The sequence below is a fragment of the Dromiciops gliroides genome, chromosome 4, assembly GCF_019393635.1.
Source record: "Dromiciops gliroides isolate mDroGli1 chromosome 4, mDroGli1.pri, whole genome shotgun sequence".
NCBI lineage: Eukaryota > Metazoa > Chordata > Mammalia > Microbiotheria > Microbiotheriidae > Dromiciops > Dromiciops gliroides.
The window spans coordinates 164319883-164347182 of record NC_057864.1 but is presented as its reverse complement, the minus strand read 5'-3'; the positions used below and the strand labels follow the sequence as shown (position 1 = coordinate 164347182).

The 27300-nt window shown below is 36.7% G+C and overlaps 1 protein-coding gene across 2 annotated transcripts in view; it reads left to right on the top strand.

Moving 5' to 3' along the window:
- Nucleotides 1–27300, top strand: part of USP32 (ubiquitin specific peptidase 32) — a 230671-nt gene that overhangs the window by 150416 nt on the left and 52955 nt on the right. Inside the window, exons 11-16 of one of the 2 annotated variants that reach the window (XM_044001697.1) lie at nt 4763–4824; nt 12909–13011; nt 18510–18702; nt 19528–19703; nt 20164–20304; nt 26573–26690. In XM_044001697.1, the coding sequence (XP_043857632.1) occupies nt 4763–4824; nt 12909–13011; nt 18510–18702; nt 19528–19703; nt 20164–20304; nt 26573–26690 (793 nt within the window). Of the gene's footprint in view, nt 1–4762; nt 4825–12908; nt 13012–18509; nt 18703–19527; nt 19704–20163; nt 20305–26572; nt 26733–27300 lie in introns of both variants that reach the window. The other variant, XM_044001698.1, reaches the window with a different exon arrangement.

Here is a 27300-nt window from a genome sequence, read left to right as displayed (position 1 = left end):
GGAATTCATATTCAAGTTCTATTCTTTTGGGTACAAGAATATAGATTTTTACCAACTAACAGGAATTGAGTCTCATTATGATGACATATCTTTAAAGTACCTCAAAGCCATGACCTAGAAAATAGAAAACTGGAGTGCAGCCGTTTAAATTAGTTTTCTTACTTAGCCATTATGAAGCCTCTTCCCATTAAGTAAGTAACTTAAAATTCAAATTTTTCTGTGCTAATCACTTTTTCCCCCAGTGCTGTTAGTTTAAAACTAGATCAGAGTAAGAGTTAACTCTTACTTAATTTTGCCAGGGGTGTATTATACATTAGTGGATTATCCAACTTGAAGGCTCTTTCAGTTTGGCTGCTCATTAACAGGTCCAAGAAAGATTGGTTGGGGAAAGCAGAAACAAATACCCCAACAAGTGAGGCTTTTGAGTGTTTATGGTATAAACTTAACCTCTTTCTCTGTTAAACATGACGATTCAGAGATAGTTGTTCATCCTCTCTAAGGTTTGGTCTCCAAAACAACCAGGAAAGTCATCCTTAGAAATAAGTGCTTGGGGGGTAGGGGGGCAACTAGGTGGCAGAGTGGATAAAAGTACCAGCCCTGGATTCAGTAGAACCTAAGTTCAAATCCAGCCTCAGACACTTAACACTTACTAGCTGTGTGACCTTGGGCAAGTCACTCAACCCTCACTGCCCTGCAAAAAATAGAAAAAGAAAAGAAAAAGAAGTGCTTGAGCATATTATGAAACATTAACTTATGGCATTTCTCTTATGTGCATGTGTGTGTGTGCATGCATGTGTGCAAGCAAATGCACACATACAGATGAGTAAGATTGACTAATGATTTGTTCATTAAAATGACTGGTTCCATTACACATGCCTAACACATGCTAGAAATATCACATTTTATTTTCTAGTATAAGAAAAGGTGCAGTTCATATTTTGCTAAGTGTTTCCCTTTCCTTTTCCCCTAGTTCATACCATCATGGTGTGAATGCATATTTTAACATATTTTGAGACTTTTCCAAGAAGCTCTCTATAAATCCAGGATATGACACTTTGAAGAATATGGAACTGCTATACTTATAACAGTAGTATTGTGCAAATAGAAAATCAGTCTTTCCTAAAAGTTAATGACTGATTATCTTTCATTTAGAACTTTGAACCCAATCTCGTAAGCCTGTAATACCAATTTAAATCTATCAGTTGTTCCACAATTGATTAAAACCTCCTACTGGAATTAAAATTGATGGCTTCATAAAGCGTCTTGGAAAATGCTATACAAATCACTACCAGTCACGGAATTAAACATTGATTAGCAATTTAAATCTCATTTAAAATTTTTCCTTAGTGCTATATATTGTTTTTTTTGTTGTTGTTTGTTTTTTGTTTTTAGTGAAGCAATTGGGGTTAAGTGACTTGCCCAAGGTCACACAGCTAGTAAGTATTAAGTGTCTGAGGCCAGATTTGAACTCAGGTCCTCTTGACTCCAGGGCCTGTGCTCTATCCACTGCACCACCTAACCGCCCCTGCTATATATTGTTTATGAGTGTTTTCATTCTTCTTCTTACCCCCCCCCCTTTTTTTTTTTTTGGTGAGGCAGTTGGGGTTAAGTGACTTGCCCAGGGTCACACAGCTAGTAAGTGTTAAGTGTCGGAGGCTGGATTTGAACTCAGGTACTCCTGAATCCAGAGCCAGTGCCTTATCCACTGCGCCATCTAGCTGCCCCCCCCCCTTTTAATGTCGCAGCTTTCTCATTTAAGTCTTTTTGTCTGTCTTCCTGTTCCTCACTCATAATGTACTGATTGCCCTCCCTCATCACCCGATTGGCTTAGGAAAATAATTTTTTGAGCCACAGTAACTCTAGAAGAACATAAGCAAAGTCATAGATAGCTCCCAGTCTGTGTTAGTGAAGGGTGGATTGCTCTTACCAGTGAAAATAAGGAGGCCTGGCATATTTTCTTACTTTTAATTCCAAAGGTTTTCTTTCCTATATTTTGTTTATTTTTCTTTTTTTAATATATGTAAGGTTGCTTTTATGTGTGAATATTTTGTAGGTTATCAATCTTTTCCTGGGCAAGCACATATTTCAGCTATAGTTAAATCCTTACACTCACTTAATAATATAGTTAAGTAGCAGTTTTTGTGCTAGAATGAGTTGAGCAGTGTAGTTTCTGAAAAAAAGTCTACTATGGTAGACTTTCATTTGAGGAGATCACTCTGGTCTTGATAGTCCAACCAAGGGTGCATAAAACAGAAAGATAATTATAGAACAATTCCATTAATGAATCAATGTAAAAATTTTAATAAAAGATTAACAGACTGACAATGGCAAGAAATTATTCATTATCATCAAGTTGTTTTTATTCTGTGTATGCAAAATGGTTTAACATTAGAAAAACTATATGTCTAAACCCAAGAACTAACATTAATTACTATATTCTACCTCTCCCTTTTCCCTTCTCCCAGTGTATGCCTCTTTCTCACCCCTTAATTTAATTTTTTTAGATATGTCATTGTATTCAAGTCACAATTGTGTACTCTGTCCATGTATATTCCTTCTAGCTGCCCTAATAATGGAAAAATTCTAGTTACAAGTATCTTCTTTCCATGTAGGAATGTAAACAGTTTAATTTTATTGTTTCTCTCATGGTTTCTCTTTCCTGTTGACCTTTTCATGCTTCTTTTGAATCTTGTGTTTGAAAGTTAAATTTTTTATTCAGCTACTGAACCAATGCTTGAAAGTCCTCGATTTTGTTGAATATCCATTTTTTCCCCTTCAGGATTGTACTGTTTTGCTGGGTAGGTGATTCTTGGTAATTCTGTTACCTTCCAAGCCCTCTAATCTTTAATGTAGAAGCTGCTGAATTTTGTGTTTTCTTGACTGTGGCTACACAATATTTGCATTGTTTCTTTTTGGCTGCTTTCAATATTTTCTTCATCTGAGTACTCTGAAAGTTGACTATAATATTTCTGAGTTTTCATTTGGGGATCTCTTTCAGGAGGTGATCAGTGGATTCTTTCATTTTCTATTTTACTCTCTGGTTCTAGAGTATCAGAGCAGTTTTCCTTGGTAATTTCTTTTTTTTTTTTTAGCAACAAACATTTATTTTATTTTCCAGTTACATGTAAGGGTAGTTTTCAACATTCATTTTCATAAGATTTAGAGTTCCAAATTTTTCTCCCTCCCTTTCCTCCCCCCTCCACAAAATCCCAACCAGGTTATATATGTACAATTCACAAGTGTTCTTTTTTTTTTTTTTTTGGTGGGGCAATGGGAGTTAAGTGATTTGCCTGGGGTCACACAGCTAGTAAGTGTCAAGTGTCTGAACTCAGGTACTCCTGAATCCAGGGCCGGTGCTTTATCCACTGCGCCACCTAGGTGCCCCCAACACAAGTGTTCTTTTTATCAGTTCTTTCTATAGGGGTGCATAGTAAGCTTCCTCATTAGTTCCTTGGGATTATCTTGGATCATTGCACTGCTGAGAATAGTTAAGTCATTCACAATTGCTCATTGAACAGTACTGCTGTCACTATGCACATTGTCCTCCCAGCTTTGCTCACTTCACTATACATCGATGTTCGTTAGTCTTTCCAGGTTTTGGGGGGATCATCCTGTTTGTCATTTGCTGTAGCACTAGACCATTCCACTACAATCATATAGTACAGCTTTTTCCATTATTCCTCAATTGATGGACATTCCCTTGATTCTCAATTCTTAGCCTCCACTATGAGTTGCTATAAATGTTTTTTGTAAAATTTTAAGATCTAAGCTTCTTTCTAGATCTTTGATACCTTCTTCTTCTTCGGCCATTGCTTTTACAATTGTAGACTTGCAGCTTGGAGTACTTGGTCCAATCTGGCCACTTTTCCCCATGTTTGTTCTCTTTAGTACCCTTCCTACCCCCCTATATAAGTACTTAAAAAGTTCTGCAATATTCAGATCGCCTTTCCTTGGTGGAGAAAATGGTTTATTTTTGCAATTTTTTTTCCATTTCTCTCTGTAGTCCTTCCATTTTAACAAATCTTTTCCTTTTTTTATAAAATGTAAGTTTTCATCCCCCCCCCAAGGAGAAAAAAAACATATTTGTACAAAAATATTTATAGCAGCTCTTTTTGTTGTGGCTAAGAATTGGAGATCCAAGGAATGCCCATCAATTGGGGAATGGCTAAACAAGGTATGGTATATGATGGTTATGAAATATTATTGCACTATAAGAAATGACAAACAGGATGATTTCATAAAGGCATGGAAAGACTTATATGAACTGATACATAGTGAAGAGAGCAGAACCAAGAGAACATTGTGCACAGAGACAGCTATATTGTTTGATGAAGAACTATGAAAGGCCTAACTATTCTTAACAATACAATGATCCAACACAATCCCAAAGGACTAAAATCAGCCTCTGTTGTAAAAGCTAGCTAAAGGGGAAGCTAGGTGGCGCAGTGGATAGAGCACTTGCCCTAGAGTCAGGAGGACCTGAGTTCAAATCCGACCTCAGACACTTAACACTTACTGGCTGTGTGACCCTGGGCAAGTCACTTAACCCCAATTGCCTCAGCCAAAAAACAAACAAACAAAACCCTAGCTAAAACTTTAATGTGTTAGATTTTGTAGGTAATTCATCAAACTGAACCTTTAAACTTATTAGTCCAGGACCCTGTCTGGGAAACTAGCCTTCTGCTTTGTACTTGTAATGCTTTTGGCAAATCAGTCAGTAGCATATGTTCGTAAATATTTCCCTTCCCTTCCTTCTTCTTAGGTGTGCCATATAGTACTGGGTTTAAGACCTGCTACTCCAGAAGAAGAAGGACAAATCATTAGGTAAGTGTGGGGGTTTTGCTCCATAGTATTCATTTCATTTGTGGCCAGCTATAGTGAGAGAGAGGAAAAAGGAATGGGACAAGAGAAAAGGAATCAGTTTAATCAAAATTAGTTCCCAGTTAACATTTTTACCATTCACAGTCGATTCCTATAAGTAATGGTATATAATGTTTTTTCTCAAATGGTCAAGGAATGAGGTATTCTGTTCAATTCTATATAACTCGGAGTTACCACAGATCAAATATGTGATTGGCTGTTTTAGAGAATTGGCACATGAGATATCCTTAATATTAAAATTCCTACTCGGGGGCAGCTAGATGGCACAGTGGATAAAGCACCAGCCCTGGATTCAGGAGGACCTGAGTTCAAATCCAGCCTCGGACAGTTGACACTTACTAGCCGTGTGACCCTGGGCAAGTCACTTAACCCCAATTGCCTCACTAAAAAAACAAAAACAAAAAACCCCAAACTTCAGAATGAGTAATTCTCAAAGAGGAAAAAAAATTTTTAAAAATAAGTTTCCATCTATTTTCAGATATTATCACTTCTTTCTCTGTAGATGGGTTGCCATTTTCGTAAGTCCTTCAGGGTTATATTGGATCATTGCCTTGCTGAAAATAACCACATGCTTCCCAGCAGATCATCTTACACTATTGCTGTTATTTTGTATACAGTACATTTCACTCTGCTTCAGTTCATGTAGGTCTTTCCAGGTTTTTCTGATAGTATCCTGTTCATCATAACCTGAATAAAATACCTTAAACTTGACAAAGAATTTTCTTCATATTAGCCCAACAAAGTAGGTATCATATGTTTTGCCCTTATAATCAATCAAAACTATTTCCCTCCATCCTGTTCCCTTCCCATGATATTGACTCTATTTTCTATCTTCTTTTAACCTATTCCTCCTCAAAAGTTTTACTTCTGACTGTCCCCTCCCCTACTCTACACTCCCTTTTTTTCACCCTTCCTTCCTTATCCTCTTCCCCTCATACTTTCCTGTAATGTTAAATAGATTACTCCTCTCAACAGGGTGTGAATGTTATTCCCTCCATGAGCCCACTCTGATGAGTTTAAGTTCGTTGAGCTAATTCTGTGTTCCAAATTTTCCTCCTCCCTCCCTCCTCAACCCTCCCTATGAAATCAAGCAATTCAATATGTCATACTTGTGCATTTATGCAGAACATCTTTACCTTCCTCGAAAGTGTTTTGTTTTTTACTGCTCTCTCCCCCAGTCTGCCCTGGTGCTCCTCCCCCCCCCCCCCAGTTTGTATCCCTCCCCTCCCTCAGGGCAAAAATATATTACTATACCTACTTGAGTATGTATGTTAGTCCTTCTTTGAGCCAAATCTGATGCTATTAAGTTTCACTCACTCCCCAATTTCTTCCCCTCCCCTCCATAAGCTTTTTTCTTGTTTTCTTCATGTGAACAACCTCTCCCTAGACTATCTCTCCCCTTCCCCTTCCCCCTCCCCCAGTCTATTTCTCCTACAACTCAACCCTATTTTAAAGATATCATCATGGGTTAGTTAGGTGGCACAGTGGACAAAGTACTAGCCCTGGACCCAGGAGGCCCCAAGCCCAAATTTGGCCCCAGACCTAAGACACCCCACCCTGTCTTCCCCACAAAGAACAAAACATAAATTCTTTGCAGATATCATCCCTTCATATTCAGTTCAGACTTGTGTCCTCTGTGAATTCCTTACTGAGATAGTTCTTATGAGTTCGAAGTATTACCTTCCCATGTAGGAATGTAAACAGTTTGATCTTTTAATATCCCTCATGAAGTCTTTTTCCTGTTTATCTTTTTATGCTTCTCAAGGGTCTTGTATTTGAAAGTGAAATTTGCCATTCAGTTCAGGTCTTTTCATAACAAATGCCTGAAAGTCTTCTTTCTCATTGAAATTCCATGTTTTCCTCTGAAAGATTATACTTAGTTTTTGTTAAGGGCTAAAATTCTAGCTAAACTGTCTAAAATATCTAATGAGTGGTCGCCAATAAATTATAAGCTTTAGCAAGAGTTAGACTTTTAAGCATTTATTAAGGAGAATAAGAATTTGGTAAAGAGAGAGAAAAAGGCCTAGATTTCTATCTATTAAAGGGAGAGCACATTTCTAGCTCCCTTCTCCACCAGAGTCCAGAGGAAAAAGAGCGAGACTGAGCGCCAGTCTCTTCCTTCCTCCTCCCACTAGTCCGCGTCACTTCCTGACTCCTGAAGAAAAGACTCCTGGTCTTGCCCTCAAAGACCTTCCCTTCATGGGCAGACCTCTTCTACAGTAAGTATCCAGCAGGTGGCGTTATTCCAATCGTTACAGTCCCCCCTGTTGTTCCTCAAGAAACAAAACGTTTCCTTGACGGAACAGTAAAAAGAATATAATAACTATTGCTAACTAATAATATGTGAACAACAATATAGAAAAGGAAGAGAGGAAAGTTTTGTTCAGAGGGGCGATTTTTTTTTTTTTTGTCCTCATGAACCGACGCTTTGACATTAGTCTTGCAAAGGGAGGGCCTCTGCAGAGAATACATGTTACAGATGGTGTATATTATAACAGAAAGAGAAAAAAACAACAAAAAGAACAAATCAAAACTGTTCATTTAAAGTCTCTGAAAGTCTTTTCTCAGATGTCCTCTAGGTGTAGTCGTAGAATGGAAGTCTCTTCAGGGGTTGATGTGTGGATGCTGGTAATCAGCCAGGAAAATTTCCTACAAAATTGAGCTTAACACAACTTTAAAATAGCTTTGTTAATAATCAAATCAAACAATGAAAGTTCTCAAAAACATGTCTAAGGGAATTCAGAATCTTAGTTGTTACACATGAAACATATAATAAAACAAAAATTGAACCATTCTTTAAAATTATAATATTACTATAGTCCCCCCTTATGGAGGGTATTTGAGAAGACAATTGCTGCGATATTAATTATTAAAAATAATTTTTTATCTTTGTTTCATCACTTTTTGCATCATCTGCCTAATTATCCTCATGCCATTATGAGAAATTAAAAAATCTAATATAATTGGTAACAGGTGTCAAGGCCAAATTCAACACTGTATTTATCATGACACCTGAGATAATTATGGGGGTTACCATAAAAGAACAGAAAAATGATGGGATATGAGCATTCCCACACTTGAGCAATATATACTGCCCATGCAGTATGCCAGGTTTAAAATAGGTGGATGGAATATATGTCCATGCCACCGAACATATTGGAGGAAACTGAGTCAGACTTAATCAGATGCATGGGATTGAGATGTCCATGGCATCAGGCATATAGGAGGGAGCATAGAAGCCAGGTGTAGAAGTGAGATGGGTGGGATGAATACTTCCAGCCATCTGTACAATATTGTGGGGAAAAAGAGAATAAAATATTAAACCAAGAGAATCCAACCTCAACATTTGTCAAAAGCCGTTCCCTCGGCCATACCTTGACTTCATGCATGTCTCCCCTCATGTGACAGTTCAGTGTCTGCTCTTTCATGTATTCCTCTTGTGATTGGATGGCATCTTGGCCAACTGGCATCTGATAACTCAAAATAAAGGCAATTAATGTCTTAAATGATAAGTTCCCATAATCCAAGTCTCATATGGATTTAAAAATTGAGGATAATAAATGATTGCAAAAAATGTGAATACATCTTGACTCAGAACACAATATATAATTATGCAACAATTTCAAATAATACCCCTTTTTTTTACTTAGTATACAATTACTTTTGTGAAAAATCAGAACATATTTGAATACAAGTTAAAGCACAACACAATCTCAAAGACAACTTTTACAAATGTTCCTCTCTTTTTTTTTTTTTTTTGGAATATGCTTATCAAAAATAATACTTCTAGAATCAATTTACACTTGCCATGGCAAACAATTTGCCAGGGAAATGCTTTAAAGAGTTTGATCAAATCAGTTGAGAAAAAATAACAAAAACAAACAACTCAGAATATGGGAGCACAATACTCCTAGAATTAACATTGTATTATGAAATCAAAACCATGTTTCAAAATTAGATAGATGAATGAATAGAAGAAAATACACGTGGAACAATAAAAGACAGTGAAATCCAAACTAAGGAAATCTAAATGAGCATGAACTTAATATTAATAAGAGTACTATAAAATATAAACTTGATCACATGACTATAAAAAGCTTTTACAAATATTCTCCTTGTTTTAAAAACTAAGTATGACACAATCTCAAAAGCATTAAAATCTCTATAAAAATAAACCCATACCATTAATTTCAAAATGTATATTTAATAGCACAGAAATCCTATGTAACCTCTGAACTGACATTAATAATCTGAGTGAACTCAGAACACTCTTGATTCCGATATCTAAAATCCCCAATACTCATATCAATACCTTGCTGCTTACTTCTACATTTCTGTAAAATATATACCCTTCCATGGCAAAAGAAGCAGAGTCTTGAACTATGTTGATTGTCATTCTTATTCAGCTTAAGTTTTTCTTCTTTAACCCCTCTATATTGTCTGTCGGGCTTTTCACCATACAAATGCTTTATAAGATTACTAATTAAAGACAAAAGCAGGTTAGCAAAATTATGAACAAAACGAGCATATCTGGAATTTAAAGAGTTTTCTAAGATTGTCTCAAAAGCACAGCCAGGCCGGGGAAGGGCTGAGCCTGAAGCTGCAAATGCAGGTAGAAAAAGTTGAGCATGCGCATCAGATCTCTGGACTTCCCAGGCAGGGGAAGCTATGGGCTTGGCCATAGGAGGAGTAGAGGGTGGGGTCTGGAGAGGAGGGGAGGGACCAGAGCAATTTGAATCAGACTTGATTTTGAACTCAGGCCTGGATTCCTCTTCCCCCACTTTGCCTCCAGGAGTTAGGGGATTAAAAGCTTCTAGAGGGTGGGTCATTGCCTCCAGGCATGCAAAATTAAAGCAACAATTACTGTTAGAACTGGGAAAAGCTGCGGGAATCTCTTCAGGTTTCTCTGAAAAAGCATGGTTGGGAGAGGGAGAGATATTTCCTTGTGTGAGTAAGTTGCTGGCTCTTTTAACAAAAATAAAAAGAAAAATAGAAAATCCAGAAAAACAAAGCATTAACATGATCTTATCTCCCATTTGTCTGGTTAAACAGACTAAAATCAAAAATAGGGTAATTAGGGAGTTTAAAAGGTCCATTTGAAAAAATTTAAAGGAAAACACAGCCAGTACACCAGTACTTAGCAATTTAAAGGGTAGGGGAAATTTCTTACCCAACCAGAAGATCAGAAGACTGAGGTTTAGCTTTCCTCTTCGTGGTCAGCCATCTGTTAAGGGCTAAAATTCTAGCTAAACTGTCTAAAATATCTAATGAGTGGTTGCCAATAAATTATAAGCTTTAGCAAGAGTTAGACTTTTAAGCATTTATTAAGGAGAATAAGAATTTGGTAAAGAGAGAGAAAAAGGCCTAGATTTCTATCTATTAAAGGGAGAGCACATTTCTAGCTCCCTTCTCCACCAGAGTCCAGAGGAAAAAGAGCGAGACTGAGCGCCAGTCTCTTCCTCCTCCTCCCACTAGTCCGCGTCACTTCCTGACTCCTGAAGAAAAGACTCCTGGTCTTGCCCTCAAAGACCTTCCCTTCATGGGCAGAACTCTTCTACAGTAAGTATCCAGCAGGTGGCGTTATTCCAATCGTTACATTTTGCTGGTTACGGGATATTTGGCTGTAGTCCCAGTTCCTTTGCCCTCTGGAATATCATATTTCCATGCCCTCCAGTCCTTTAATGTAGAAGCTGCTAGATCTTCCTTTATCCTTATTGGAGCTCCATAGTATTTGAATTCCTTTTTTCTAGCTGCTTGCAATATTTTCTCCTTGACCTGGGAGTTGTGGAATTTGGCTTTAATATTTCTGGAGGTTTTCCTTTTGGGATCTCTTTCAGGAGGTGATCGGTGGATTCTTTCAATTTCTATTTTAGCTTCTGCTTCTAGAATATCAGGGCAATTTTCCCTCACAATCTCTTGCAGGATGGTGTCTAAGCTCTTGTTTTGGTCATGGTTTTCAGGTAGTCCAATGATTTTCAAATTATCTCTCCTAGATTTATTTTCCAGGTCAGCTGTTTTTCCAAGGAGATATTTCACATTGCCATCTTTTTTTCATTCAATTGGATTTGCTTTACTGTGTCTTGGTTTCTCATAAGGCCACTAGCTTCCATTTGTTCAATCCTAATTCTAAGGCAATTATTTTCATCAAACAGTTTTTTGTTTTGTTTTTTGTTTTTTTGTTTTTTTGGTGAGGCATTTGGGGTTAAGTGACTTGTCCAAGGTCACACAGCTAGTACGTGTCAAGTGTCTGAGGCTGGATTTGAACTCAGGTCCTCCTGAATCCAGGGCTGGTGCTTTACCCACTGCGTCACCTAGCTGCCCTTCATCAGACAGATTTCTAATCTCCTTTTCCATTTGGCTTTTCAAACTGTTGAATTTTTTCTCATGACTCTCCTGCATTGCTCTCATTTCTCTCATTGCTCTTTTTTTTTCTACATCTTTGTTCTATCTCTCCTACTTTCTCTTCAAAGTCCCTTTTGAGAGCTTCCATGGCCTGAGACCAGTTCATATTTTTCTCAGAAGCTTTGGATGTTGGAGCTTTGACCCTGTTATTATGTTGTTGTTCTTCTGAGGTTGTATTGTGGTCTACCTTTCCCCCAAAGAAGTTTTCGATGGTCTTCTGCTTTCTCTGCCTACTCATCCTGGCTTACTATTTCTTGGCTTTTTACTCCTTCTTAAAGTGTAGTGCTGCTTCCAGGACACACTTTTCAAGCTACAGCGTGATTACAGGATGATTGGGCTTCTTCTCAGCCTGCCTCGCTTGTCCTTTAATTTCTTTTAACCATTATTTTCTAAAAAGACAGTGAGACATAAGACTCAATAGAAGCTTTTATAGCAGCAGTAGTTTTTATTATTACGTCTTATGGTATTTCCATTGTATGCCACCCAAGTCATTATATATGGTTCATTAATATAATCATTCCTTTTTAAGATCCATTATTTCTTTGGCATAGAGAACTCTGGGTGATGAATCTCCCTGTCCCAATTCTGGTCAGCATTTGCTCAGCAAATTTTAATGTTAGAGAGTTAACTAGGACCATGAAAAGTTAAGAGAATTGTCCAGGGTTTGGCAGCTGGTATATATCAGAGGTGAGACTTGAACGCAGGTCTTTTCTGATTCTGAGGTTCTCAACTAATGATTATGTCATGGAATTTGGTTTGCATATGTAAAAGGAACACTGTAAGATCATAGATTTAAAGCTGGAAGAGATCTTGGAGACCATTTAGTTCAGTAGCCTCATTTTATAGATGAGATACTAAAACCCATAGAGGGTAAGGAACTTGCCCAATATCCCACTGGTAGAAAATAGCAGAGTTCAGATTGAACTCAGATCCTCTTTTTCCAAATATGGCACACTTTATACTTTACCCTGCTGCCTCTCAAACTATATTTTTTCTTTAGACAACTCAGCATTACACTTGATACACTATTTAATTTTTTTAAAATTTAAAATAAAGTACAAATAAAAATCATTTGCCAGTTTCTGACTTGATTTCCATTTTTTCTACTTGTTTTCTATCTGAAGAAGTAATTTGCTGAACATTATAGGAAAGTAGATTAACTCACTTGCAATTTAACACAATCAAATTTGTTCCTGACATCATAACTTATTTGATTGTTTGTTTGGGGTTTTTTTGGTGAGGCAGTTGGGGTTAAGTGACTTGCCCAGGGTCACACAGCTAGTAAGTATCAAGTGTCTGAGACCAGATTTGAACTCAGGTCCTCCTGATTCCAGGGCCGGTGCTCTGTCCACTGCGCCACCTAGCTGCCCCTGACATCATAACTTATAAAATTATATTCTTTAATGAATTTTTAGTTTTATAAAACCCTTTTGGCCAGATTGACAAATAGGGACATCAATTTTTTTCATTAATTATATTGGTTCTGGATATCCCTAATTAGGTATACGAAAATGTAGGAGAAATGATTTAAGTACTCTTTATGTGGCAATTTGTTTTTATCATGGTTCCCTTATCCTAATGTTCTGTTTGAAAGAAGTACATTGATTTTATTTTTGTCTGTGCAGGGGTTGGTTAGAAAGAGAGAGCAGGTATGGCCTGCAGCCAGGACACAACTGGTTTATCATCTCCATGCAGTGGTGGCAACAGTGGAAAGAATATGTCAAATACGTAAGTATAATTCCCTTCTTTATCTACACAGGGTTTTTTGTTTGTTTGTTTGTTTGTTTTTTGGTGAGGCAATTGGGGTTAAGTGACATATCCAGGGTCACACAGCTAGTAAGTGTTAGTGTCAAGTGTCTCAGGCCGGATTTGAACCCAAGTCATCTAGTCCTCCAGTACTCTATCCACTGCACCACCTAGCTGTCCCTTCTACATAGTTTTATGTGCATGTTCAGATTAATTTACACAACCATTCTCCATTCATGAAAATCTTTACTTATATGATGACACATGTATAACTCTTTCAATCTTGTGTATGAGAACAACCTTTAGGTAAGATAGTTTTTCCAACCTATTCAAGCCTTGGGAAATGCTGATTTTGGGCAGTATCACGCTTCAGCCATTGTTTTTGTCATTGTCCCAGTTAAAACGGGGAGTATAAAGCACGTCCCCTTTTGTGGGGGATATCTTTCCATTATAGAGTATGCCTGTTTAAACATAGGAAGAAGGCATATACATTTAAAAGAGATTGGAGGGGGGCAGCTAGATGGTGCAGTGGATAAAGCACCGGCCCTGGATTCAGGAGGACCTGAGTTAAAATCTGGCCTCAGACACTTGACACTTATAGCTGTGTGGCCTTGGGGAAGTCACTTAACACCCATTGCCCTACCCTCCCTCCCCACCCCCCCAAAAAAAAAGAGAGAGAGAGAGAGATTGGAAATCATCTAATATTAATTTCTTTTGCAGGTAAAGTGACTTGCTCAAGGGAGTTAAGAAAGGATTCTGATCAAATTTTACTCACTAGTAATGAAGTACTTTTTCTGTTATAGGAATAGTGAATGGATTTATGAGCATTACCATTCAAATCCATAGGCAGCTGATTTGAAGAACATTATTTCTAGGTAAATACTTAGCTGAGAGAGAACAAGTTGGAAACAGCATTTCAGTCAGCAAGCTTTTAATGAACTAATTCCTGTGAAGAAAGCTCTGTACTAAGCAGTGAGGCAGGGTAGTTGTAAAGTTTATATAAAACAGGCTCCCTCTCTTAATGGAACTTAAGGGCTAGTTGGAAGGATAAGCTGCCAATGCATATAATTACAATATGCTGCATTGTATGATAAATGCATTAGTAAGTTAGAAAATAATGCGTCATGTGAAAGGAAGTGGTTATGAATCAGAAAGATGATAGAAAGGTTAATTAAGTAGGGGATATTATTGAACTTGAAAGGATGTTAGGAATTCAAAAAGAAAAGGGAGAGGATGACATTCTAGACATTGTAAGTAGCAAGAGCAGTGATTTTGGAGGACCTTGAATCACAGGCAGGGGGAGCCATGAGAAGATTTGTAGCAGAGATGTTAGTGAATTGATAGATTATTCTGGTTATGCTGTGAGTAATGAATGCATGGGGTTGTGGGCTGGGAGACTTCTGGATTGAACAGAAGAAGCACACACCTCACTCCCTCATGCTTACTCCAGCAAAAACCTGAAGTTCACATGTCACTGAATAATCATCAAGATGTATAATTGGACACTACAATAAATGACTTCTACCCAGAACTGCTCAGAAAGTCAGTCAAAAGCCTATGGACAATAGGAAAGAATTTACCAGCAAAATTCATGCCAGCATAGGCAAATAAGCTGAGAGCCTCTCAGCACACCCAGTGAGGGCCAGGCATAGGCTGCCATTCAGGCTTCATGTCTCAATGCAATAAGAACTGAGGCCTCCCCTAGGAAATCCCCAAAAGTGATCAGAAAGCTCGAGATTGGTCAGAAACTACAGCCAGGACCTTGAAAGCCAGTATGAGCCACAAACTAGTTCAGGTGTGGCCATGCTCAGTCTTGGACAGCTCAGTTGCCTAAGGGCTCCAAAGTCCCTAGTACTCTATTCTGAGATGAGATGGATAGCCCTAAAGATCTAGTGCTGTGGATCTCAAAGATATCTAGAGGGAACTAGTACTGGTAAGTTGAGGTCAGTTCAGGAATTTGGGTGAACCAAATTAAGGCTAAGCATGTCCACCCAAAAGCATAGGAAAGAGTGGAGCCTGCCCCCACTAAAAAGAGTCCATTTCATAAACTAACGCTAGATAGATAAATAAAACAAAGAACACATTGACCAGTATAGAACTCATTGTAAATCTTGATGTGCCTAAAAAATCTAGCTAAGAAGGAGAGAATAAATCCCTAACAACTGTAGGCAGAGGCTCTAAAGAAAAAATGGATTTTTCACAAGGACTACATGAATATCAAACTAAAGATTTTCTTGGAAAGAAAAAAAAATTCAAACTCTAGAGAATTGAAAGAATAAATAGCTTAGGGGAAAAAAAAGCGGTAAACTCTAGCCAATTAATGAATTCCTTGAAAACTAGAATGGACCAAACAGAAACAAATGACTTCATACAACATACAAAATATTAGAACAGTATCAAAAGATTGAAAAATTCATTGTACACTATTAGGAACAATTATAAATATGCGAATAATGGTTTCCGAAGTATATATCAATAATCATAAAGAGTAGATGATTTCCTTAAAAAATTACTCACTTCTGAATACAAATCACTAAACACCCAAATGCATGTATCAGTTATTAATTATCCTAATAACTGATGTCCATTATAAAATACATATGTATTATGTTAATAAACAATGTGATAATGTATATTATGGCATACTTGAGGTATTGAATAATGTGCTCTTTACTTTGGACTTGTGTCCTAAAGAACATTCTTTCTGCTTGATAAGTTATATAACATTAATGGGTTGATCTTTATTAAGTACCACATCTACTAGTGTACTAATTTTTTCCAATGGAAGGTTAATAGAATTCATATAGTGGTAAAAAGGTTTTATGAATTCCCAAATGGAAGGAACAAAGGGCAGGGGAGTTATTGTTTATACTGGAAAATAAGAAGTTGCAGCTCAAAAGTGATTTATCTCAGCTTGCTATGATCCACTTGGGCTTTTGAATACTTGATTGTTTCTCTGTTCACTGGGTTCTAATTGATGTTTTCCCTTTATATAATAAGCTAGGTTTCTCCCTCCCCCCCTTAGCAAAATCTCTCTCTGTAGAAATGTAAATGGCGATAAATGGGGAAATCTCTTTTGTTCAGTCCCATTTTAATATGTTTGTGTTTTTCCTAGTGCTTGAGAACTTCCAAAAAACCCAACATCCCCCTACAAAGATTCTTTGATGCTGGAATATAGATTCTAAAACATAAAAATTGTAGAACTTGGCCACTAGGAAGGATATTTGACTACATTTACTTCAATCCTCTCATTTCTTGATGAGGAACCTGCAGCCTGGAATAAGTTAAAGGATTTCCCCCAAATTATTGACTGAGCTAGGTTCTAGAACCCAGGTTTCATTTGAGTACTTTTTCTGCTACATCACACTACCTCCCCATGTAGCCTAACCACTTTTTTTGTATGCAACAGAATATAAAATTCTGAACAATTGAGGTTCTCTTTTAAATAAGGCCTTAAAAGACTCAGAATTGAAAGGTAATTCAGTTTACATTTATTATACTCTTTTTATGTGCCAGGCTCTATGCTGGGCACTGGGCATACAAAGAAAGCTTTGAAACCAGCACTAGTCCCAAACTCCCCTTAATTCATACATTCACTGCACAAGTAACTGATATTTGAAGCATGTACATAGATAAGGAAATTCTTTCTTTTTTTTCTTTCTTTGTTACTTTTTATTCCTTCCTTCTTCCTATCTATCTATCTGTCTGTCTGTCTGTCTGTCTGTCTGTCTGTCTGTCTGTCTGTCTGTCTGTCTGATGTGGAATGGAATTTGGGGTCAAATTGATTGTGAGTCATCCCAAAAGAATTACAAGACTCAGTGACTCAGTTTCCCAAGTTTTATTGCAATACTGTGGGTGACCACAGGGAGAGAACCAGAATAGTGGAAAGGTATCTCTTGAATAGTGAAAGAAAACACAGTTATATTTATGGCATAGATAAATTGATTTATCAGTCTCATTATAATAATCTCCACCTTGGGGAGGTACAAGGGAGGGCCTGTCCTACTCATTATAATATTCTCCACCTTTGGGAGGTACAGGGGAGGGCTTGTCCTAATTTGGAGTTTTTGGGGTTTACACATCATAATGTGAATCTGGGGACAAATTTGCCCCTTTCTGCACATGTCTCTTTCTGATTCCCATGGCTAGTTTCACCTTTTTCATTAGAATTTCTATAGCTTTGTCATTTTATTTAAGGTCTTATTGTTATATGACCTGAACCTTTATGGTCCTGTTGTGGGTACTGATCACTGTGGGTATGATAATCTAGCATCCTGACTTGTAAGTTATCCATTAACTTGGGTCTGATTCCCTGTTGGAGCTAATATCTGAATTAGAGCTTGGATCTTAGATTTTTCTGTTAACCCCTTTTTTGTCTCCTACATCATATCTATCTACAAAATAACTATTGGGGCAGGGCAAGGCAATAGTAAAAGGGGCCAAGGATCAGGAGAAGCTTCAGTTAAGCTTCGTTTTCATGAAAGCAAGGGTCCGAATTAGTGTAGGTATGGAATGAGTGCTTTAGAAGGAATGGATACAACAGGTGTTTTACAGGTAATCGGTTAAACTTAACAACTAATTGAGTAGTGGAATGAGAGAGGTGGAATAGTCAAAGATGACTCTAAGGTTGTTAAAAGAATGACCAGTCCAAACTGAGGTTCAATATTTTGATCAAGGAGTCATCTCTGTAGACATCCAGTTGAGAGGCAGTGTAGTACAGTGGAAAGGGCAATGATTTTGGAGTCAAAGAACCTGGGTTCAAATCCTGCTTCTGTCACTACTTGCAAGACCTTAGGCAAGTTGTCAAACCTCTGTAGACATCAATTTCCTTATCTGTAAAGTAAAGGGGGTTTGACTAGATGGCCTAGGTTCCTTGTGGTACTAAATCTATGATCTGATGAACCCATGGATAATGAAGACCAAGACTTAACATGTAAAAAGAAAAGAGTGACCAGAATAGACATGAATGATCTCTGCCACACCCCCACAACATAGACAATGATCCAGCAAAGGAGACTGAGAAAGAGCATGCAGGTTAGTAGGAAACGAACAGAGGAGCACTGTCACAAAAATTCAGGAAGGAGAGAATATTCAAGAGGTGTGAGTGATCAAAAGTGTCATGTTATAAAGAGGGCAAAAGAATTAAGACTGAGAAAGGCATCAGACAGGCAATTTGATAACTTTGGAGATATGGTTTCAATTGAGTGATAAGATCAGAACCCTGGTTGCAAAGGATTGACTTCATATATTATAAAGAAATATCAAAATTTGAAGGAAACTTTATGTGGGGCTAACTATAAGGTGTGGTAAGGGGGTACAAAAGAAATAGGGTCCTTGCCCTTGTAGAATTTATTAATATTTTTATGTGTAAGAAGGACTTGAAATGACTTTATTCAGCTACTTAAGGGCTATTAGTAGTTTTGAAATGAGTAGTTCTAAGTCATTTGATTACTTGGTTGTTGTTTTTTCCACTCCAACAGGATTCTCACCCTGTTGTTATTGAGCCTTCTTCTGTTCTGAATGGAGGGAAAAATTCACTCAGTGCAGCAATACATCCCATGGAGCAGGGAGATGAAAGAATGGGTGGAGGTCTCAATTATGTGTGTCCCACAGAAGAAAAGTTGTCAGACAATATTTCTACTGCATCAGAAGCCTCAGAAACTGCTGGCAACAGTAAGTGTAACATTTTTGTCTCTACTTGGATTTAGTCTGGTCATATGTTCATGAAGTCTACACTTTGAGAAATTCCAAACTATAGGACAGCAGGCTGCTATCCAACGTCAGTTGTAGATTTAAATGTAGCAGCTAAACGAGATTCTTAAATTCCTTATTACATCTTTATTTAAATACAATTTTCTATGGTCTTTTACTATGATTTATTTTCATGATTTCAACTCTTTACATTTTAGTGTGTTACCCTTAGGGTAATTTATTAATCTGTGGACCTTAGATTTTAGGTACCAAAATTTACCAAAATAGAAGTATTCTGCCTCTTAGGCTCTCTTGAGCTTATAGTTGATTTGCAGGCAAGTATATCTTAGGTCATCTTCACCTCAGATAGCAAAGATCTTTGACAAATTGGTAGGAATTGTTTTGTTTAAATATAGTGACAATTCATAATATTTCCATTTGTCCCTATGAGATGTTGAGACCATACAAAAATTGCCGTCTTAACATGTTGTCTCTTGGTTATATTTAATATTTATATATCACCTTAAAATATGCTAATCACTTTACACATATTATCTCATTTCATCCTCTCAATATCTTAGGTATTTCAGAAAGAGAGTAACAGATTCATAGTATTTACCTCCTAAGAAATTTATAATAATCTAAGACAGTATTAGTATAGATACACAGATAGATTTAACACATTAAGCCTGTATTACTGACAGTAAAGCTGTTGTTACTGGAAAACTGTATTTAAATTTATCTTCATGTTTCTGTTCAAAGTGAAGTAAAAATAAGAAAAGATCCCATCCTTTATTTCCTTTATAGGCTTTCTGTATTCTGGTACCCCAGGGGCTGATATGTGTTTTGCTAGACAACATAACATTTCAGACAATAACAATCAATGTTTACTTGGATCCAATGGGAACATCTTACTACAACTCAATCCACAGAAACCAGGGGCTATTGATAACCAGCCTTTGGTAACTCAAGAACCAGTGAAGGTAAATAATTTGACATCTTAAATAAAAACAATTATTTTTTAAGTTAACACGAGTTAGTCAAAAAGCCTAAAACATTTCAGTTTTTGGAACAGGCATTTAAAGGTTGTAATAGAATTTGCAAGACTTTTAGCTGCTTAAGTATATTATCCCTAGAAATATGTTGGTCTTTTTGGCTTACCTATTGAAAAATGCAGCATACTCTAAATTTTGTAAAGTGTTTAAATACATCCAAAAAAAGAATCTACTCTTAATTGTAAATGCACAGATTAAAGTTTTACATGATTTGCCTTGTGACTACAAGTGGTTTATTTTTGAAGCCAGTTATTTTCCTAAAAAATTAAAAACCTTGCCTGACCACATGAAGCCAGCTTTAGGAATCCAAACTGATTAAAAAAAATAAATAAAACAATCCTCCACTGTCATACTGAAAAATAACATTTATAGTCTATCTTTCCTAAAGGCTACATCTCTGACACTAGAAGGGGGACGATTGAAACGAGCTCCACAACTGATTCATGGCAGAGATTATGAAATGGTCCCAGAACCTGTATGGAGAGCACTTTATCATTGGTACGGAGCCAATTTGGCCCTTCCAAGACCAGTAAGTATAGGCACTATTTTCTTTTCATTCTCTTGCAGGATGGGTAATGGAAATATCAGTAAAAGATGCTTCGGTTACTTTGCTGTCTCTCCATAGATACAAGCACATTGTCACCTCATTGGTGACAGTTGACAGTTTCCTTCCCATTTTTATTCCCATTAGACACAGACACTAGTGACAGGAACTAGAGCTCATTCAATTGTGAAATGTCTTTTTGTGGCATCTAGGCATCTGATTCTGCCATTCGCTAGCAGTATGTGGTGTTAGGGAATTCTTGTCACCTCTCTGGGCTCCAGTTTTCTCATCTATAAAACAGGGGGTTGAGGAGTGTGAGTTAAATAACTTTAATGGGCTTTCCAGCTTTGGTGGTTTTTCTGTCATTTTTCTTCTTAAAATGAAGATTACATAAGTAATTTGCCAATGGTATGTAAATGTTTCCAGTTCTAGAAATCTTAGGAACTTGAACCTTCCAAATTGTTTCCTGACTTTCCCTCATTTTTCAAGGCATAGTATCATTTGACTTTGAACTAAGAGCATAGCACATGAAAACATTAGTGAGCTATACCAGCAATTTAAATAATGGTAACATTTGGTTGTGACTCCTTATTACTCTAGGGGCTTACTCTAACACCATCCTCTAGGAGTAGTTGGTGTATAGTTGCCTCAGTAGATGAGAGGTGACCTTCTAACAAGATGTTTTGGGTATATTAGTAACTTTATCCCTTTGTGTTGACATCAAGGCTAGACCTACTAGTAGTCATGTTTTTGTAGCAAGGTTTTGTATAATGTGAGTTAAATCAACAAAAGGAGTTAGTGCTTTTTCTGAAAGGCATCGACGATACAAAGATAAAAGATTACAGATGCCATGTCTTTGTGGAGCTTACTTAGAGTCTCATATATGAATTAAATCAGGATGTTATCATTGAAAAGACAGATCCAAAATCCTAGGTAAAAATAATTTGAGGAAAAAGAAATTATTTTAGCTGAGGACATCAAGGAAGTTCTTCATGGAGTCTGTGTAAATGGTATGGTTGCAACATTAATCAAATTGTGTCTTTCTCCCTCTTTTCTTCCTCCCTCCAATAATAATGTACAATAAAAGTTTGATATAATATCCTATAACATGCTAGTGCACATGGATGTTAATCACCATAGTATTATTCCTCTCTCCTCAAACCTTTTTTATTTATTTTTGTTTGTTTAGAATTTGATTTTTCCCCAATTACATGTAAAAACAATTTTTAACATCCATTTTGAAAACTTTGCGTTCCAAATTCTCTTCCTTCCTCCCTCCCCACCACTCCTTTAAAAAGGCAAACAATTCAATATGTTATACATATACAGTCATGTAAAACATTTCCATATTAGTCAGATTGTGAAAGAAAACAGACAAAAAACCCCAAGAAAAATAAAGTAAAAAAAAAATTATGCTTCAGTCAGTATTCAGACACCATCAGTTCTTTCTCTGGGGATGGATAGTATTTTTCATCATATGTCTTTCAGAGTTGTCTTGGATCATTGTATTGTTGAGAATACCCAAGTCATTCACAGCTGATCATCTTACAATATTGCTGTTAGTTTGTACACAGAACTTTTCACTTTGCATCAGCTCATGTCTTTCCTGTTTTGTTTTGTTTTTTGAGAGAATTCTGCTTATCATTTCTTATAGCACAATAGTGTTCCATCACAATCACATATCACAATTCGTTCAGCCATTCCCAAATTGTTGGGCATCCCCTCAATTTCCAATTGTTTGCCACCAGAAAAACAGTGGATTTAAATATTTTGTACATATAGGTCCTTTAACTTTTTGTTTTTTATCTATTTTTGGATACCAACCTACTAGTGGTATTGCTAGGTCAAAGAATATGCACATCAAACTGATTTTCTTAAAGTTCTACTTCATTTGATATCAGGGCTCCTAGATTCTTTGTATGTTCTTAAATTATTGAATCTCTCAGTCTTCACTGAACTTCACATAAAATATTTCCCATTTTCTTTTCCCTGGAGAAATATTGAATTTAGAATGGATTTTTGTTATAAAAAGTGTTGGATTTGGAATCAGGAAGACCTGGGATCAAATCTTGCTTCAGACACTTTTTAGCTGTATGATGCTGGGTAAATCACTTAACTTTTCTGAACCTCAGTTTCCCCATTTGTATAAAAATGATGTTAAATTCAATGACCTTTAAAGTCCCTCCAAGTTATAACTATGATCTTATGTTCTTATTATTTTTTTTTAATTTTGCTAGCCAGATTGGATTCTGTACTCAACTATTTCTTTTTCTTTTTCTTTTTTTTTTTAGTAAGGCAGTTGGGGTTAAGTGACTTGCCCAGGGCCACACAGCTAGTGAGTGTTAAGTGTCTGAGGCCGGATTTGAACTCAGGTCCTCCTGACTCCAGGGCCAGTGCTCTATCCATTGCTCCATCTAGCTGCCCTATTTCTTTATTTTTTAATAGTGTTTTATTCTTTCTAGTTATATGTAAAGACAATTTTAAAACATTCATTTTTACAAAATTTTGAATTTCAATTTTTTCTCCTTCCTGTTTCCTAAAATGGAAAGCAATTTGATGTATGTGCAGTCATGTAAAATGTATTTCCATATCAATCGTGTTGTGAAATAAAAGAAACAGACCAAGAGGGGGAGAAAAAAACCATGAAAAAAATAAAGTGAAAATAGTATGCCTCATTTTACATTCAGAGTCCATCAGTTCTTTTTTTTTTTTTTTTTTTTTTTAGTGAGGCAATTGGGGTTAAGTGACTTGCCCAGGGTCACACAGCTAGTGTTAAGTGTCTGAGGCCGGATTTGAACTCAGGTACTCCTGACTCCAGGGCCGGTGCTTTATCCACTGCGCCACCTAGCCGCCCCGTCCATCAGTTCTTTATCTGGATGTGGATAGCATATTCCATCAAGTCCTTTGGAAATCATCTCAGATCATTGTATTGCTTGGAAGAGCTAAGTCATTTATAGTTGATCATCACACAGTGTTGCTGTTCTTGTGGTTTTGTTCATTTCACTTTACATCCATTCATAGAAGTCTTTCCAGGTTTTTTCTAAAATCTGCCTGCTCCTCATTTTTTATTGCACAATAGCATTCCATTCCATTCATATGCCACAGCTTTTTCTTCCCTCAATTTCCAATTCTTTGTCACCACAAAAAGAGCTGCTATCAGTATTTTTGTTCATGTAGGTCCTTTTCCCTTTCGTTATGATCTCTTTGGGATATAGATCTAATAGTGGTATTGCTGGATCAAGGGGTACACACAGTTTGGTTGCCCTTTGGTTATAGTTCCAATGTCCCAAATTTTTCACATTGTTTTTGTGATCTTAAAAATAAAAGCTGTGGCGCAGCGGATAGAGCACTAGCCCTAGAATCAGGAGTACCTGAGTTCAAATCTGGCCTCAAGACACTTAACACTTACTAGCTGTGTGACCCTGGGCAAGTCACTTAACCCCAATTGCCTCACTTAAAAAAAAAAGCAAACAAAAATAAAAGCTAATTAGTATAAGGTAAACATTCCTTTCAGTAAGTCACATTAGCCACTTGCTGGCATACTGGTTGGCTTGTCAAATTATTGGTATTTTTTGTCTTTTTTCCTAAGTCAAAAAAATTAACTTACCTGAGTCAAAAGAATATATAAATGAACATGCTATGCCTTTCCAAGTTTAGGAATACTAAACAGCAAAATTATTTCCAAATAAAATGCCTTATTGTGTTTGAAAATTAGTAATATTCATCTTTGTACTTATTGAAAAGGAAAAAAATGGGACTCAGTTGAATCTATTGTCTAGGTCTCCTGGGTGACATCCTAACAAGTACATAGAAGAGAGTAGTAGCTAAAATCAAAATAGTTTTGTCTTGAAGAGTTCTCTAGTGTAATCTGTAATTTACTCATGAGATCCCATGAAATCATAGAAAGTAAAACATGTTATATTATAAAACTACTTTATTAGCAGTTTAGATTCTGCCAGAGGTGTGTTGTCATGAAGTTTGATTCCAGTAGATTTTATAATAATAATAGTAATAGTAGTTTACCAAAATTCTGCTTCAGCTGAAATTAGGTGTAATTAGGATGGATTTGTTGCTTTTTCCAGGTAAATGTGCTTGCCTAGGAAAAGAGGATCTTTCATTAGTATATAGTGTTCTAAAGAGGAGTTGATGTGGATGTCCACATCACATGAATTTATAGATTTAATTTATGGATGAATTTATAGATTTAAAATAAATTTGAAAAGGCTAATAAATTGAGTGATTTTGTTGACAGAGTATAGAAGATGAATATGCAGAATAATTTTAGAAGTAATCCTGGGGGGGCAGCTAGGTGGTGCAGTGGATAAAAAGGAAGTAATCCTGATGGTTTAGTTAATAGCACTCTCTTTCTTTCTTATTCAGTAATGTCTCTTCATGATACTCAGAAACGTACTTTTAAAGAAGTCATCAGTTCTCTGCAAAGGGAAAAGAAATGGTCATTTGTGGCTATTAAAGATTTTATAGAACTCTAGTTTGGAAGATTTGGGGTATTAACCTTCATATTTTGACAAAATCCTGAATTGACATCATCCTACCAAAATTACTATTAGAACTTCCCTTTTCAGATCCTAGATCATATATTTGAAGCTGGAAAGGGCCTTAGATACCAGTCCCAACCCCCTAATTTTGCAGATGAAAAAGTTGAGGTGAACTGACTTGCCCAATGTCACATAGGAATTAAAACTCAGATGTCAGATTTAAACCCAGGTCCTCTGAATCTAGTGCTATTGCTTTTACCATTGTACTCCTGAGCCTCAGGGGGATCTCATGCCTCTTCTCTAATGCCTGTGTCAGCTGTGCCAGCAATTGTAGTGATATATTTGTGAAGCAAGTTGAGAGAACATTTTAGCATCTTGGTAGATAAAAGGTTATATATGAAAGAAAAACTATTTTCATTAAAGCAGAAAGTTTTCTTTTTCAAAAACTTTATTTCATGGTGTTTTAAAGTTTATTTCAAATGTTACCACAAAGGAGAAAGAATTTTGTAGGAATTGATATTTTTAAGTCAAAATTCCCCTAAGAAATTTTAATATTCACAGTCATATTATAGCTATTTGTGTACATTGCATATCCATCTAAGCTGTAAATTCCTTGATGTCTGAAAGCTTATGTTGTACAACTCAGTATCATAAACAGCACAGGCTGTGGTAGACACTCAATAAATATCACAGATAAATGACTTGAATTTGACAAAGCTATAACTCTGACTTCTGTTGCCTGCTTTTGCTCCCAGATTCTCCCTCTTTTGTGGCCATCTGGAGTCTTAGAGTAACTTAGAAGAAATATAACTTTATTTAATTATTTTTATTGAATCTCCATAGACCTTGGTGAAATCTACCAGGAATTGCCTTTCTGTTAGATGTATAACTCAAACCTCACCTCTCTTCCTCTCTCCTTCTTCCCCCTGCTGCTTCACTTAACCTCATCAGAAGACATTAAATTTTGTAAAACTTCTTTCTCTTCTCTTCCTATCTCCATCATGTTTTCACATGTTGTTTTTCCCTTTCCAAATGCCACTCAATCATCAGTACCAGATGCCATATTTGAGTTATTGGCTCTCATAGTACATTCATTAGCATCATCAGAATCTTCCTGTCCCGTCTCTGGAAAAAAAATGAGCTTCACATAGGAACATCTTTGCATTCATATCAAGATCCTGCTGCCCTTTATCCCTTAACAGTATCTTTTGTTAGCTCTCATTATCTTTTTCATCTTCTGTTCTTTAGACCAATCCATTTCCTATTTCTTACCTTTTGTAACTTTTCCTTAAAGAATCATTTCACCTCAATCCTGAGGAGAAATAGAGTAAGCCTAAGTCAGAACCAGGCAAAACCTGGATGCCAGTTTTCTCTTGGCCCCTAATACTTGGCATCAATTTTTTTTTTAAAGTGAGGTAATTGTGGTTAAGTGACTTGCCCAGGGTCACACAGCTAGTAAGTGTTTACTGTCTGAGGCCGGATTTGAACTCAGGTACTCCTGACTCTAGGGCCGTTCCTCTATCCACTGCGCCACCTAGCTGCCCCGGCCCCTAATACTTGGAACAAACTGAAAGGGATAGATAGGGTGATAAAGGGTTAGAGGTGAATCATCTTACCGGTGGATTTCTGCCCCACAAGTTGTCTTTCAGTGCCTATTTAAAATGATTTTTTTCCTACTTATTTAAGCATAAAGTCCAATTTGCTTTTAATTCTCATTCATAGCAGATACTCATTTGTAAAAATTTTCAAAACACCAGGTGATCAAGAATAGCAAAACAGACCTCCCGGAGCTCGAATTATTTCCTCGATATCTTCTCTTCCTGAGACAGCAACCTGCCACCCGGACACAGCAGTCTAACATCTGGGTGAATATGGGTATGATGAGCCTCAGAATGTTTCCTCAGCATTTACCTAGAGGTAACTTAAGAATGCAGCAAGAATACAGTACAGTTTCTTGAAAAAGCAAAAAACAAGTTGCTCCAAGTCTGGTGCCTACTGTGCTGATATGCATTCTCATCTGCTTTCATGTAAAAATCATTAAATATTCTAATATATGGGGCTTAGATCTAAGATCATGCGCAAGTATGGGTTAGGTAGAAGCTGAAACAGGGTAAAGTTTGTACAAACACTTAAATGTTTCTTAATAATACCTATCTTCTAGGGTTGTTGTCAGGATCAAAAGAAATGTTTGTAAAGCACTTTGCTATAAAAATTCTATTATTATTCCCCTATCCAGTCATTATTATGATAAAACCATAGTGCCTCAGAAGACATCTGCAGATGCTAACTACTTAAAACTTTTCCATTGTACCTATATGCATAGCTCAATAATCCCTTTGGCAGTAACACTTTTGAGTACTAAAGATAACACGTATAATTTCCTGATGATAGATAGTTAAGATTCTGTAGCAGCATAAGTGTTGTTACTGATCAGTCTAAACATTAGGCAGATTAACAGGGTTAATAGTCCAGGTTGAGAGAAGTT